The sequence below is a fragment of the Elephantulus edwardii genome, unplaced genomic scaffold (assembly GCF_000299155.1).
Source record: "Elephantulus edwardii isolate Elephantulus edwardi_28Jun2011 unplaced genomic scaffold, EleEdw1.0 scaffold00117, whole genome shotgun sequence".
In the NCBI taxonomy this organism is placed as follows: Eukaryota; Metazoa; Chordata; class Mammalia; order Macroscelidea; family Macroscelididae; genus Elephantulus; species Elephantulus edwardii.
The window spans coordinates 6,493,252-6,510,361 of NW_006399867.1; the positions used below are offsets into that span (position 1 = coordinate 6,493,252).

The 17,110-nt window shown below is 43.7% G+C and overlaps 1 protein-coding gene across 1 annotated transcript in view; it reads right to left on the minus strand.

The window, feature by feature from the left end:
- The window catches only part of IQCK (IQ motif containing K), a 184,529-nt gene that overhangs the window by 79,152 nt on the left and 88,267 nt on the right, over window positions 1–17,110 (minus strand). The window contains exon 7 of the mRNA XM_006892711.1: window positions 7,327–7,411. Coding sequence (XP_006892773.1) covers window positions 7,327–7,411 — 85 coding nt within the window. The remainder of the gene's footprint in view (window positions 1–7,326; window positions 7,412–17,110) is intronic.

Here is a 17,110-nt window from a genome sequence, read left to right on the forward strand (position 1 = left end):
TAAAAAAAAGAAATCCAATGAAGGAGTGCTATGAGCAGCAATGGCAATAAGTCTGATTATATGTTTTTTTTCCTACACACAAACACACACACACACACACACACAGAGCTAAAACCAATAAGCTATTAGGAAGTCCCCCGTCTAGTTAGCTACTGCTGCAATGGGCTCTATAGCAATTTTGTTGTGAGTTACCGCTGAGGACAACTCACAGCAACCCTAACACACTCGAGCCCACTGCAGCAATGCCTGTTTCAATCCGCCTGGTTGAGGGTCTTCCTCTCCTTTGCTGCTCCTCCACCCTTCCAAGCATGATGTCCTGCTCCAAAGAACAGCCTCTCCAAGAAACATGCCCGAAGTGTGTGAGATGAAGCTTTACCATCTCTGCCTCCGAGGAGCACTCTGGGAGCACCTCTGTTTCTCTGTAATGTGTGCATATTATTTAGAAGAATCAATGGATACATGGTCCTGGTCGTTGGGGCAGCCGTGGCGGGGCCTCCAGCGAATGCAGGCCACGACCCTCCCGAGGGACACGCTGAGCTCGCTGTGCTGCACAAGCAGACCCAGATGTTCATTTTGCAACAATCTCCTCCTTTGTGTAGATAAGCAAGGGTACAGAAATTCTTCCGAGGAAAATTAAGTTGTCATGATTCCAGGTTTTTAAGTGACAGAAACTCATCACTGATTCATTGGTACGGCTGAATCCAAACCCTCAGGGTCCCAGCCTGCAGCATTTCTCTGCTCTGCTTGGCTTCCCGCCTGTGTTTCTCTTGCAGGGGCAAGATTTCTGCCAGAAGACACAGGCTTTAGCCAGGACTTCCATTGAAATGGAAGAATTGCCCAGGAGATAAGCTCGTCAAAAGCAGAATCTGGTAGAGGCTGGTAAGGCTTGGTGGAGTGGGAAGACTGAATCTCCTCCAGTACTGTGAGGAGATTTGCACGGAAATAAACTGCTGGGACCACACTGGAACTTTGACTGGAGAGGTAGGTGTATGTTTGAAAGAGGAGCAAGAATGTTATACAATTGCCTCCCTCTCCCTCCTGTCCCAGTCCTCTTTGCAATGTACCTCTTATTCCAGGCTGCTGTCTCATGTATAAAGCCTAATCACACATTCCTTTTAAACAGTTCTTTCCTTCATCTGTTCCAATGCAGTACTCACTATTTAAACCTCTCTTTGCTTAGTTTTCCCACAATCCCCATATCACACTCGTGTCACAAAACAGGGGTGGAGAGAGATTTTTTTTTAAAGTGAGCTGAGGGAGGGAATGGGAGAGAGGGGGTAAAATATTCAGTAAAGAATGAAAATCTAACTTTTCTGTAAACTTTTGTTAAAATCACAATTCAAATTAAAAAAAATATTTAAAAGAAAGGGGCAAGCAGATAAGGAGAGAAGGACAGAGGGGGAAAAAGGTAAGGACGAGACGGTCTTTTTATTCTGTAAGGAGCTTCTGAAGCAGGCAGGGTAAAGCTGGTGTCCATCGGAGCCCACTACCAAGATGGAGGCTGGAGTTTGCTCACCCTTAGCGACCACTTGGATCCACAGGTGTGGAAGTAGGAGGAAAACCACCATGGAGGAATGGGCTGAACTCGGACGGGTTCCTTCAGCACTGCCCACCCAGTGTGCACAGACATGTGGAAAAGCAGGGAAGCCTGTTAGCTTGAGGAGCAGGGCGAGGAACCCTGGCTTGTCGACTTGGCCCCATGTGGGAGCCAGGGCTGAGTGAGACCCACAGGTCTAGAGCACAGGCACCCGAGCTTGCAGCTGATGCCCATTTGAACCTAGACACAGATGGCCGGGGATGAGGTGACCAGATGAAGAGAGGATGGTCCACGCCGGGAGCTAGGGTCGTCTGCTGCAGCCTGACGGCTTGCTCTGGACTGGACTTCGCTTGCGGATGCAGATGCTCAAAGCTGCCAAGTTGAACAGAGGTCTCTTCAGCAAAAAGGACATGCTGGTTCCTTCAGAGTACTGGTTCAATAGGGATGGGCACGCCAGAAATTGGCTATCTAAAAGGGGGATAATAGGGTATGAGGCATCTGACATCCACACCTTCATGAAGGTAGTTATTAGTAAGATGGCTGTAAGGGCAAAAACTCCACAATATACATGAATTAAATATAATGTAAATGAAACTAATGATACAAATTTTAAAAAAAAAAAAGGAGAAGTCACAGGCTTACAGCAAGGCCTCTCAGTGATCCCACAAAAAGACGTGTTCTGTCACAACAGCCCTAACAGAAATCTACAACTGAATCTCACTCATCCCTTCCATTTTTAGTCAATCCCAGTAGGCAGAGGGGGGCAATATTTGAGTGTGTAAACTGGCATTCTGTGCATCTGTTGTGCACCATGGAGTTGGAACTGACCCATGACTGACCCTCCAGTGAGCTTTCAGACGCAGTGAATCATACAGGAGATGCCCATCCCCTACGTCCACCCTTTCTGCCCAACGGGAGCCTGTCCCACTCTCAAACTCCTAGTCTTTGCTTACACCAGGGGTTTCTCTCTTACTCACTCTGAGTCAGTTAATTATAGACAAAGGTATGAATGAGGAATGAATAAATGTACGCGTTCCCACTGTTCTCTGCAAGTGGAGATTAGGATCTTCCACGTATTTTTCATTTTGCAGGTCCAAAGCGGAGCTGCTGAGGCAACCTTACATTGTGTCATGCACTATCACATAGCAGATTTGCCTTTGTGATTCTCAGGTGTCAAGAATGTCTGGAAAGGCTATAACGTAGGGAACAGGGAAAACAAATGAAAGGCTGTCTATGTGGAGTTAAACGAAATAAAAATGAGTAAACAGATGGCATCCAACACCACAAGCTTTTTTAGCAAGAAGTAAAACTCAGAGGCTTGATCTGCTCTCTCCCTTCCAAACCGCTAGACACATTTCAATAAAACATAGTCCATAAGAACCTCATCTGAACTTGGCCAAAGGGCAGAATTTTCTCTAGCAATTGTGACCACTGCATTCAATATTTCATCAACAGAAACTTACACTTGATGCAGTAGACTTTTTTTAATAAATAACACTTCATACAGGAGTGTTTTTATAAGACCAGATTTCATGTACAATATTCAAACATTTTTAAAAACAACACTCGGTTTTGTATGTTGGAACAATCTGGCTTTCCAGTTGCTAATTTAGTGCTTTGATAGAACAAACAATAGAATGTCTACTTTTATACGAGTATTTGATGCCGAGTATTAAATATCAGGAATCTATTTTTGAGGCTCATTATAAACTCAGAGCAACAATTTGAGGGTTCAATACAAAAGCTTTTCACACGTCATGTGACATTTCTGTTAATTGGGCCAGCTATGTTTTTGGATTTTTGTTTTGTTTTAAGATAGTGTGAAGCTAGTTGTGTGTTAGGGCAGTGAGGATGCTGGGTTTCTGGATTTCCATGAAAAACAAGGTCCCTGGGAATTAGGTAACAAGAGGGAGGGTCTGTGTTTTTGTAGTGAGAATACTCCAAGGGTATATCTCAAAATTCCTAAAACCAATAACAACAAATTCTCCCCTCCAAAGTAAAACAAAACAAAACAAAACAACCAAAGGCTTTTAACAGAAATTTTTGTTGTTGCTGTTATGTGTGGTTGAGTCACCTGCGATCCACAGCAACCCTATGTACAGCAGCTCTGAAGCCTGCCCTGTCCTGAGCCAGTCTCACTAACTCTGACACACCAACCCTCATTGCCCCAGTCACTGTATCAATCCATCTCATCCAGGGTCTTCCTCTCCTGTGCTGTCCCTCCATCCTTCCAAGCGTGATGTCCTTCTCCAAGGACTGGTCCCTCCTGGCCACTTGCCCAAAGTAAGTGAGGTGGAGCTTCAAAATCCTAGCCTCCAAGGAGAAACTTGGTTTCACCCTCTCCAAGACAGACCTATTTGTCTTCTTGGAGGTTCATGGTATGTTCAAGACTCTTCTCCAGCACCACAACTCAAAGGCATCAATTCTTCTTCTGTCATCCTTAGTCACTGTTCAGCTCTCTGATGCATAGTGAGTAATTATGAACACCATGGCCTTTAGTCTCTAGACTGACGTTGTTGCTTTTCAACACTCTGCAGAGGTTCCTGACAGCAAACCTTTCCAATGCAATTCATCTTTTGATTTCCTGACTGCTTGTGCTAAGAGTGTTGACTGTGGAGCCAAGCAAGCTGTAATTGTTAACAACCTCCATCTCTTCTACATCCATCACGGTGCTGCCAATTGGCCCAGTGGTGAGAATCTTTGTCTTCTTGATGTTGAGCTTATTTTTCTAAATCATTTACCTTTTTTGTTTCTTTCTATGATTTGGGTGGAATCACCCAGCATACCAGCCTTGGATATCTCTGAATTGAAGCTATCCTGCCAATGTTTCATTATGAAGGAAAAGGATGACCTAAGGTATACATGCCTCCGGAAACTCTACAAATTTGATAAATGTTGATAGTTGTAGAGGGGCTTCAGACGTTTTCTTCATAGGGTCACTATGAGTCATGCTTGACTTGAAGGCAATCAACAACAACACAACTAGTTATCAAAGGCTGAATCTGAATTATGAGTGTAAGAGGAGACTCTGTAATCAACTCACTGAGAACAACTGACTGTTCCTTATAATGTGTGAGTCTATTATTTACTGTCCACACTTGACCACCACTCAGGTTTCCAGGAATGGGCCACATACAAAAGGAGGCGTCTCTGGCCACTCTCTCCTCAGAGTAAGCTCTGGAGATCAGGAGCAGCCCGTGTGTTCCACTTAGTGGGCACATAAACATTTGCTGAATGATTGCTCACTAGCCCACATTTAGCCAGAGAGGAGCCTGTACATTAGTGATAATCTCCCTTCTTAATCAATAACTTAACTTCTGACTGGTGCTCCCTCCCGCATACTTCTCCTGCACTGGCTCCAACAAGTACATGAGTATGGCAATATTTGGCTTCCATGTCATCCCCCTGGTGTCAGTCTAGATCCAAGGTGATGGTCTAGGCAGACAGATAACCCAAACCTTCTACAACAAAGACCTGAAAACGCATCAGGAAAGTATGAGTAACAATCTCGGATCTAAGGTTTGACTTTGGACTGGGTGAGGCTGTGATGCTATGAACCATGGGCGCTTTCTGTTATGTGCCCATTCTAGCAGGAGATCCACACACCACTCTCAGATGTGGCTACTGAGAGTGGAAAGGGGACACAGTCTTCCTGAGAGGCCACATGAATCAGGAGCTTTAAAAAAAAAAGGAACTCGTGGAAATGAGGTGCTGGCCTAGGCGACCTTGAGAAGCTCTGAGTGCTGAGTGAACGAAGTCAATGATGGACAAACCTGGCATGATCCTATTTATATGAAACGTCTACAAGCTGTAAATGCTCAGGCATCAAAATAGAGGAATGATTCCTAGGGGAAATTACAGCTGAAAGAACGCTGAGTTTCTGTTTAGGGTAATGGAAAAAGTTTTGAGACCAAGATAGTAGGGACAATAAGTAACACATGATGAATGTAACTAATGTCACTGAACTGTACACTAAAAATGTCCAAAATATCACATTTTTATTATGCCTATTTTACCACCACTGCAACAAACAAACAAAAACAAAAACAAAGAAGTTCACCCTTTGATCCCAAAATTGTACTTCGAGGAACTTCTTCTTCATAAACAATCAGAAATGTACCAAGAGGGTTGCACAATCCTGTGTATATTATATTATATTATATCATATTATATATTATACTGTGTTATTATTACTGAAAGAGGAACAAGCTGGAGGATGACTCCAAAATCTCAAAAAGGAAAACACTTACAAAAGAGAAGGAGCTTGAGTATAAGGATCCAGGAGGGGTGGGAGAGGCTGGAAGCACTGGGATGTGGATGTGCAGGGGGAAGAAGGGATTAATTATTGGGTTGTACAATTAGATGAGAGGGGAATGAGGGAAACTGAAAGAATCTCTTCAAATTTTTATAGCATTTTATAAATAAAGTAGGGGGGAAAAAGAGAAGGAGCTTGAGGTATTAAAAACTTTTTAGTATCAAAAATAGCATTCAGCCTTTTAAAGCTAGACTCGCTGGTCTGTCTTGATAGTCGCAGGTGACTTGATGGCACATAACAACATATAAGTCATACTCAAAAAACTATTTTTGACTCAGAACCACCTCACAGAGGGTTTTCTGTCAGATTTCGCTTTGGTGGTAATAATAGCAAAGCTTCGTCTCGCACACTTTGGGAATGTTGCTAGGAAAGGCTATTCCTTGGAGAAGGACATGATGTCTGCAAAAATGTCATGGAAGGTTGCTGTTGTTAAAAGCTGTCGAGTCGTAGATGACTCATAGTGACCCTATGAAAGAAAGACCTGGACACTTGTATAACTTCCAAGCTTGTTTTAATCGGGGAGCTCCACCAGACACTGTCCACCATGAATAACCATTATCGCATCTGACAAGTAAGTGTCACAGTGTTTAGCATCACAGCAGCCACGAGTTACCTCTGTACAGCAACGCACAGAGTTTATCAGTAGATACTTAAATAGGGAAGGGTGCGGAAAAAAAATAAGAGGAAGACCTTCCACCAGGTGGGCTGACACAGTGACTACAGCCACAAGCTCGTGTGTCGGAGCTGATGAGGACGGCACAGGACAGGACAGTGTTCGGCTCTGCTGCTCTCAGGGTCGCTGTGAGTCGTACTCGACTCCTCGACTCAACAACACCTAACAACAAACTGCGTGGGAAGAGACCTGCCTGTCTTTTCCCCTCGAAGCTGCTGGTACTTTGGAACCACAAGAGAGATGCTGCTTGTAGGTGGGCAGCCGGGCTTCCCATGGACTTTACCAGAGGCCCCTGGTACTTTTAAATTTGATTACAAAAGAAATACTGGTAAAAATTCTGGACCACTCTTTGGGGTTTTTTTTTTTTCTTGGTTTGCTTATAAAATTTGTATACAATGTGTTTCACACTATTCTTCATTCACATTGTGTTTCATACAGTCATTCTCAAGCACATAGTTTATAAAATGAATCACCACCACGCCCTGACCATTATGACCCTGTCTTCTCGCTTGGAACCTTCCCATTTGCTTCTCCCCCTCCCTCCACCCACCAAACTGTGCAGCCCTGTGGTTTCACCCCTACCTATCCTCACCTTCCACTTCCCCCTTGAGTTCCCATACACATTTTATGAGTTAATCCTTCTATTTTTACAATAATGTGGCCCACTGTTTTAAGCATTGGGGTTTTTTTTTAGAGACTTCTAGCTCTGAGTGTTAAGTTATGACTTGCTCTGTTTCACGTGCATCCAAGGGATTCCCGGCAGGACCTGCCCCATGCCACGGTGGAAGGCACATGACTTACCAGATAGCCTCTCCAGAAGGACTGAATGAGAAGTGCTGCTTTCTCTTCCGTCAGCAGAAGCGACAGCGGGATTGGTGGCCGGGGGCTGGAAAAACAGTAAATGGTCATATATCTGCGAAAATCCACCCCTTTGCCTCGGCAGTATCTTGAAAAAATGGCACAATCTTTCTGATAAAATGCCTCACCTTCCCCATTCTTAGAAAGCAATGCCACCTTTAATAGAGAGATTGCATAAATGAGTCGGAATTTTCCCTTTAAAATCCAAGAAGGATTCTCCCCCCGCCCCAGCCAGCATAATCTTAAATCACTGGCCACCCTGCTCTTCCTTGGGCACGCTCACAGATTGCTAAGTTGTAGTTAGTCCTGAAGTTGCAATATACATGATATTAGCATGAAACTGACAAAATTTGAGAGAGAGGAAAAGCAATCTTTAGCTCTTATAGTATAATTAAATCTACTTTCCATTGAAGGAAGTAGTTAATCTCTTACTTTGAAAGAAGTCAAGACTATAGCCGTGATAATGTGGTTTAAATTAAAACATATTTCAGTTCTAATACATCTCCATTTTCTCCCACTGCTGTAGAGTTGGCACTGATTTGCAGTGATTGGTTTCCCACGACTGCACATCACAGGGAGGGAGCCTGCCTGTTGTCTCCAACAGAGCTGCAGGTGAACTCAAACCACCAGAGGGGCATGGACTTTGGGTTAGCAGTACAATTCCCTACAGACCATGGAACTAGTGTCCCTTCTGCATTTTGTTGCTGTTGTTCTGTGCTGTCGAGTCACTTGCAACCCAATGCACAATAGCCCTGAACCCTGTCCTATTCTGAGCCAATCTCACTGTCTCTGAAAACCCTACCCTCATTCTACCAATTACTGTTTCAATCCATCTATCTATTCCAGGGTCTTCCTCTCTTATGCCATCCCTTCATCCTTCCAAGAATGATGCCCTTCTCCAAGGACTAGTCCTTCCTGGTAACATGTCCAAAATATGTGAGATAGAGCTTAAAATCTTAGCCTCCAAGGAGCAACTTGGTTTCACCCTCTCCAATACTGTTCTCCAGCATCACCACTCAAAAGAATTGGTTCTTCTTCTACCATCATCAGTCATGGTCCAGCTGTCTGATGTACAGCAAACAATAGCAAAGACCAAGTCCTGGATCAGGCACACCTTAGTATCCTGACTGACATCATTGCTCTTTAGCATTCTGGAACAGTCCCTGAAAGAAGATTTTCCTAAAGCAATTGATCTTTTGATTTCCTGACTGCTGTTGCCAAGAGTATTTTTTTGTGGAGTGAAGTATGTTGCAATTGTTAACTCTCTCAATCTCTATATATCACGATGCTGCCATTTAACCCTGTGGTGAGAATCTTTGTCTTCTTGATGCTGGATTTTAATCCATATTTAAGGCTGCAGTCTGACCGTTTGCAGCAAATGCTTCAGGTCTTCTTCAGTTTGGGTGAGCAAGGTTGTGTCAACTACATAACGCAGGTTGTTGATGAGTTTTCCTACAGTCCTGATGCCATATTCTTCATAGAGTCCAGCCTCCTGAATGATCTTGTCTGAATACAGATTGAAAAGGTATGGATATATGATGCATCCCTGACACACTCCTTTCATAATTTCGAACCACTCAGTGCTTTTTTGCTCTGTCCTGAGAACTGCTTCTTGATCTATGTACAGGTTTTCTATGAGAACAATCGGGTGTTCTGGGATTCTCATTCTTCTAAATGTTAGCCCCAATTTCTTGTGATTCACCCAGTCAAATGCCATTCCATAGTCAATGAAACATTCCTCTGACATTCCTCTGGTACTTTCAGCTAAGTGGTACCTGACATTGACTATGGTGTCCCTAATACTATAGCCTCTTCTAAACCCAGCTGGTATTTCTAGTAGTTCTCTGTTGATGTACTGTTCCAGTTGTTTTGGTTGGGTTTTTTTTTAAATCATCTTCAGCAGGATATTGCTTGCATGTGATATCAGTGATACTGTTGGGTAATTTCCACACTCTGTTGCATCACTTTTCTTTGAAATGGGGATAAATTTGATTCTCTTCCAGTCAGTTGTCCAAGTGGTTGTCTTCTAAATTTCCTGGCACAACCTGGTGAACACATCCAGGGCAGCATCCATCTGCTGAAATATGTCAGCTGATATTTCATCAATTCCTGGGGTCTTGTTTCTGCCAATTCTTTCAGAACAGCATGAACCGCATCACTCATCACCACTGCCTCTTGATATATGTTGCCTCATGAAATTCTTCTGTGTCAGTCAAATCTTTTTGGTAGTTACTCTGTGTACTCCTTTCACCTTCTTTTGATGCTTCCTGGGTCATTCGATATTCTGCCCATAGCATTCTTTTTTAAAAAATAATTTTAATGAGCATTTACAGAGATTTTGGATTTCCATTCATTCATTGTTGCACTACTCTCTCCACCCAGACCTCCCCCCTCCAGTTTGCTCCTCTCTTAAGTATTGCAACTTGAGGTTTGAATTTGTTCTTCTCTTTCTTCAGCTTAAGTAATGTTGAGCGAGTTCATCCCTTTGGATTTTTTGACTCAGACTCTTTGCACATTTCAGTATAACACTTTGTTTTGTCTTCTCAAGCTGCCCTTTGGGAAAAAAAGAATCTCCTTTATTTCCTGATTTCCTCCCTTTGCTTTGGCTTCTGAACATTCTAGTGCAATACTCAGAGTCTCTTCTGACTCCCACCTTGGTCTTTTCTTCCTCTTTTGTCTTTGCAATGACCTTTTGCATTCTTCATGGACGATATGCTTGATATCCTCCCACAGCTCATCTGGACTTCGTTCATTAGTGTTCAAGGCCTCAGACCTGTTCCTTGAGAGCTTGTCTGGAGGATCTAACAGGGGAGTGCAGCTGTTCATATCCCCTTGACTGAAGGGCAGTCCTCCTATCAGGATGGTCGTCCTCTTCAACCGAGCATGTAGCTTCAGGCGGGATGCACGTGGACTGGTGAGGGAGGAAGGGGACACCCGCCTAGCCCGCCAGGTCAGCCGAATCATCCCTGGCTATCAGAGCGGTGACAGAAGTCGCAGCCAGATTGCCCTCACTCCTCCAACTTGTTCCTGAGGTAGATTTTACCTTCAGATGGGACAGACTCAAGATCATATTTTGCTGGGACCCTTTACATAATGTTAGTTCTTGTGAGATTTTCAGGTTATGATGTGATTTTTTCTTTTTTTAAAAAAATCACAGATATCAGGGAGCTCTGGTGGCCTAATGGCAAGAGGCTGTACTGTAATCCCAGAGGTACAGTTCTAATTCATCAGATGCTCTGCTGGAGAAGGAGGTGTAATCTCCTCCTGTACCAGTCAGATTTGATTTGACGGTACACACACACACACAAATAAATTAAAAAAAAACAAACACAAAATACCATACATATAATCTTTAAAAATTATTGTTAAATGTTCTGGTTTGTGACTACCGACCGGGGGTGGGGGGTCAGCTAGGGGTCAGTTCTAACTCTATGGTACAACAACCAAAGTAGAAGTTCTATAGAGACATTGACCGTTCCAAAGGCCAAGTGGTAAGAAGTCACACCACCAACGTAAAGGTGCAAAGTTTGGCTGTGCCGCCGCTCCATGGAAGAAAAACACCTGAAATCTCCTCCCTTGCAATTTAAAACTTCCAGAAACCTGCTGCAGGGTCAGCTATGAATTGGTTCTGACCCAAGAGCATGGAATAACCAACTGGCAAAGTCTTGTGATTCTGATTTAATTCTGTCAGTGTGTTCACCTCTGAAAAGCAAGAGTCAGGGCTTCAGATACGACACATGAGCAAAGCTGCCTCAATGGCAGGTTCCCTGACTCGGCCAGTGAGGGTTTCTCAAGAGCTCTGGCCTCAAAGTCCTCCCGAAGGACAGGTGTCACGAGAACTTATAGTCATTCTCATTGTGGGCGAGCAGTCCCTGGTGGCACACCAGGTTAAGCACCTGGCTACTGCCTGAAGAGGGAGCTCTGGTGGCCCTTAGCAGCAGAAGCTGTGCTGATGGGAGAAGGATGGGCAATCTCTGCCCATGCGGTTCTAACTGCCTCTGAAAACCCACTAGAGGGTCAGCTATGGGTTGGTTCCAACTCTACAGTACACAATCGCACACAATTGCCTGAAGGTTGGCAATTTGAACCTCACCAGTGGCGTCTCAGAAGAAAGGCCTGGTGATGTGCTTCTGAAAGGTTCACCCACATCAAACACTTTATAAAGCAAGCAGCGGAGCTGGTTTTCACTCATGGGTGGTCAACAAGAGTAGAGGGTGCCTACCCTACAAAGACTGCTTGGTTTGCAGGCGGCCTCGTCAGGATCTGGGCCTAGACTCATCCAGCCCCTCAGCCCAGGCCCTAGGCCCACACCACACCTCAACCGGGCAAACGCTCGCAGATGCCCCGCCTGGCACAGAAGGTAGAGCTAAGTGCTAACAATGCCTGATTCCCTGGGACCCGGGGTTTTGTTTCTCTCTAAACTTCAATTAGAGGAAAAACCTGACCACAGTTATGTTTGTCACAATGAATGAATGCTCTTTTGAATTATTTCAGAATCAAAGAAATCAAAGCCTCGAGGTCATGGAGACCACTCGAGGCCAGCGAGGCGCTGCTGCCAGTCTCCGGCTCTGACGGGGCAGGCCTCTCTAAAGAGCAGAGGGGAGGAGAGGCTTCCATTCTCCGGAGGGATAATTACACCCTCTAAACGATATCATTGTTAGAGACCTTTTCCTAATGTGCAGTTTCCAATTTTGCTTGCATAATGTGGTGGCTTTTTAAAATTCGGAGGGTTTTGTGCTCTGTTCCTCCCCCCACCCCCACCCCACTTTCTCTTGCCTGATAACTAGTTCTCTTGGCTGTAAAAGAGGATTCACACTGGCCAGGGAGAAGAGGTGGGCACCATGCTTTTACACTCAATGTTTCTCCCTCCATGACAGTACTAATATGCACACTGCCCTGGTGTGCACACTGCACTGATATGCACACTGCCCTGGTGTGCACGCTGCACTGGTACACACACTACTTAGGAAACACAGGGAGTGACCGAGAGCAAGGAGAAGGAGTCCCCAATATGAAAAATCAGAATTCTAGGAGCCATGAGCATTAAAGAGAAGAAATATCTTTTGCGTAGAAGAAAAAAAATATTAGGGGCAAAAAGCTGCAATTATAGAAAATGCCCTCTTAATGGAACCTTCCAGTAATAACTTGGCAGATACTCATTTGTCTGCACCTCCACAGGGAAATCAGATGTCAGGACAACTCAACAAAGTGGTGTTTGTCACTCAGATGGAGATTTGATGGTCTCTGTAGCTTTCTGATTTCTCTGCTTTAAATATGCTTTCTCTATTGGGGCCATGAAGCCCTCATCAGCACAGGCTTCCTGCTTTGGAACAGCACTAGGCTAGGAGAACTGCCCATTTTAGGACACACAGAACAGAATGGACCACCAGAGGGATTTCACCAGGAATGATACTCCGAACCATGCTGACACTTCCAAAAACCAGAATGGAATTTCTAACGGGACCTCAAGCAGTCATCCAGGCCTCGTGGACTGACATCTCTGCTCTCATAGTTAAGTAATGGGTGCTGTCTATTCCCAGAGCAAGGATGAGCATGAGAAAGCCTGGGTGAATCAGGCTGAATAAAAAACACCCTATCTCTGGCTCACAGACTGAAAATTATCAGTCCACATTTTAACAGGCTGTCTTGAAGGAGTAGAAGCCACGCCAGGCTGTTCTGACATTTTTTAGAATCATCACAACTGGCTTCAGGTCAAATGCAAATAGACAATGAGCAGAAGCAAGCACGCATGGTGGGGGTTTAGGGGTGTCACCACACACATCACAGTAGAGGGCAGCTGAGCCCCCATCAAGGACTCCCTGGATGTCCCCAGAGCAGATATTTTCACATTTCAAATGAGCACAGCAGTACTGCCAAGTATATTATATGTTGTTGTTGGTTGTTGTTGATTGCCATTGAGTCAAGCACGACTAATAGTGCACTATGAATAAAAGGGCTGAAGCCTTTCTATAATGTCGTAATTTATCAAAGTTCATAGAGTTTCCAGGGGCATGTTGTTTAGGAAGTGGATGTCATATGTATTTATAGTTGTTGTTGTTGTTGTTGTTGTTATGTGCCATCAAGTCACTTGCAACTTATAGTGACCCTATGAACAACACCCCTAAATGCTGCTCTATCCTGTGCCAATCTTATTGTCTCTGATACACCTACCCTCATTATCCCAGTCACTGAATCAATCTATCTAAACAAGGGTTTTCTTCTCCTGCACTGTCCCTCCACTCTCCCAAGCATGACCAAAAATTGATCTCATCACCCAACATGTCCAAAGTATGTCAGACAAAGCTTCAGAATCCTTGCCTCCAAGGAGCAGCCTGGCTTCACCATCTCAAGGACAAACCTGTTTGTTCTCCTAGCAGTCCATGATATATTCAATACTCTTCTCCAGCACCACAGTTCAAAGGCATCAATCCTCCTTCTATCATCTCTAGTCATTGTCTAGCTTTCTGATGCATAGCAAGTAACTGCAAAGACCATGGCCTGTATCAGGCACACCTTAGTCTCCAGCCTGACATCACTGATCTTCAGTACTCTGAGAGATCCCTGACAGTGCCTTTCCCAATGCAATTTGTCTTTTGATTTCTTGGCTGCTGGTACCAAGAGTGTTGATTGTAGAGCCAAGCAAACTGAAGCTGTTAACAATCTCAATCTCTTCATAATCTATCATGATGCTGCCAATACTCTCAGTGTTGAGAATCTTTGTTTTCTTGATGTTGAGCTTCAATCCATATTGAAGGCTGCAGTTCTTGACTTTCTGCAGCAAGAGCTTCATGTCCTCCTCGGTTTCAGCAAGCAGGGTTGTGTCATCTGCATAACGCAGATTCCTGATGAGTCTACCTCCAATTCTGAAGCCACATTTCCCCTCATAGAGCCCAGCCTCCTGGATAATCTGTTCTGCATATAGATTAAAAAGATATGGAGATAGGACACATCCTTGGCACACACCCCTCCCAACTTTGAACCATGCAGTATTTCCTTGCTCTGTTCTGACGACTGCCTCCTGGTCCAAGTATAGGTTTTGCATAAGAACAATCAAAGATTCTGGGATTCTCATTTTTCTCAGAGTCAGCCATATTTTGTTGTTATTTACACAGTCAAATGTCAATGAAACAGAGATAGACACTCCTATACATACTATGACAGGTTTGGAAGCAGGAATAGCACCCACTTCCTAAATAACGTATCTCTGTAAACTCTATGAACTTTGATAAATGTCGATAGCTGCAGAGGGGCTTCAGGTCTTTTGTTCATAGAGTTGCTACGAGTTGTGCAATCAACAACAACAACATATATATATTTTACTGGTAATGTTCATTTGTCATATCTTTGTCCTTTTTCTTTTTTAAATCAAATGTTAATTAAGTCTGCTTTAACCAGAAGAATTTAGCCTGTGCCTGTGAAAAGGAACAGGAATTTTTCTGACTGTGTTACATTGAAATTCTTCCTCTTTTAGATGCAAAATGAAAAACAAAGAAGACATATCAAAGTTATGCCATAAAATACTCACCAAATACTAACTTTAAGGATATGAACAACTAGTCTTTATCAATTTCTCTAGACCTTGATCTAAGACAAAAATTACCACCTATCTAAGCTGCATTTATGCGTAATAAATAGGAAGGTGTTTATACTGACTATTTAATCTCAACGCCTACCCGCTTCAGGGAGCTCTGGTGGCCTAGCGGGCAAGGAGCTGTGCTGTCAACTCAGAGACAGGCAGTTTGAATCCACCAGCTCCTCCACAGGGCAAAGACAGGAAGTCTCCTCCCATGAGCTTTACCGCCTCTGAAAACCTGCTGTTGGAGGGTCAGCTATGAGTTGGCTGATATGCAATGTCAATGAGAATGAGTAAGCCCCTTTTAATTAGGTAACAGCTAAAGATGTTTTCATCAAGCTTGATAGCAATCCAGATGTGAAACCATTTAGAAAGATGGCTGCCCCTGTGTGCCATCAAGTCACTTCTGCCTCACAGCCACCCCATCAGTGGTGTCACCCCCTCCACAAACCTCCTCCAATAGGAGACCAGGTGGCCTCTTCAGTCTTCTTTATTACAAATTGTAATCCCAGAATAAGATGTGATAAATATGGTTTTAAATTGTTGAAGGCTGCCATGAGCTGGGTTTCCTGGGCTGTGATCTTTACAGAAACAGATGACAAGGTCTTTCTGCCCTGGAGCTGCTAGTGGGTTCAAACTACTGGCCTTTCAGTTAAGAGCTATGTGCCTAACCATTTTATCAGGCTCTACATCATCATAAAGGCCTGGAGTGGCTCACTATTTGAATATGTCTACCCATTCTACTCAGTAAAGAAAGGATACTCAGATCTTGTCTGTGGACATAATTGGGTTTCCCAAACAACTCTATACTAAAGGCTTCATATTTTTAAATTATGAACTTAAGATACTGGGAAGTGGTGCAATGGAAGGATTTACAGGCACACGGTGATTGGGGGATAAAAACCCTTCATGGAACTCTTGCAATTCTAGCCCTCTTCATACTTTGGGCACGTGGCCAGGATGGACCAGTCCTTGGAGAAGGACATCATGCTCGGAAGGGTGGAGGGACAGCGCAGGAGAGGAAGACCCTGGAAGAGATGAATTGATACAGTAACTGGGGCAATGGAGGTAAGTGTGTTGGAGTCAGCGAGATGGGCTCAGGACAGGGCAGGCTTCAGAGCTGTTGTACACAGGGGTTGCTATGAGTTGTCAAGCAACTCAACTGCACATAACAACAACAATATGATGTGAGGACCAGCTCAGAACGCCAGCAGGAAAAGAGGCTGGCCGTATTTCTCTCTGATAGGCAAGAAGCACATTTAGAAACCACAGTCACTAGGACGTGATCTGTCTTTTCCCCCTCAGCCTCCACCCTGGGAGACCCAACAAGCCCTTATTACTCCAGCATCAGGCTGAATCACTGTCCTTGTTAAACACAGTGTTGAGTCCCACGTTTCCACCCCTGTCATTGGAAGCTGCGCCTGGACCCGGTAAACGTCACTCACAAACAATGTGCTGCAAGACTGTGCTCACCTCTGTGGGTTTGCACTGAGATGACCTTTTTTTTAAAAAAAAATAGGCCATCATGCTTCATATTTTAAAAATATAAAATATGTCCAGATTGTGACGCTGTTTAGCCTCTTTGGAAGTGGCTCTCTCCTCTTTTCTCTAACATAACTTAAAGAAAACATTACTAGGGTTTTATTTTTCTGTTTCAAGATTGGAGTGGGTTTTTTTTTATTATTTAGAGACTACTTTCCTAGTTTCTGTAATCAAACTCATGTGCATAAGACCTTACATATTTAACACAGTGAGTTACCCATGTACAAAGGAGGGGAAAAATTAAGTTTAACATTTCTAGGCCATTATGGCTGTTAATTTTTGTACAATGTCAACTCACATGGTACAATTGGGATGCTTTTGCCAAAGCTGGCAGCAAAGCTAGTTTCCAAATATTCAAGATTTTATATATATATACATATATACATATATTTTTTTTCAAGATTTTATATATAAGAACAGTGTGTTCTTCATCAATAGCAGCATCAGCTTTCCCAGGTTCTGCAGTCATTGGAACAAAAATAATTGTGGCATCCAGCACACTCCATTAAAAAAAAAGTACAAAACAAAACCTCCAAAAACAGTAAAGTTCTGTTACTGTTGTGGTGCCTGGCACCATTTATTTTTTAAGCTTCTCAATCATCATCTGGAAAG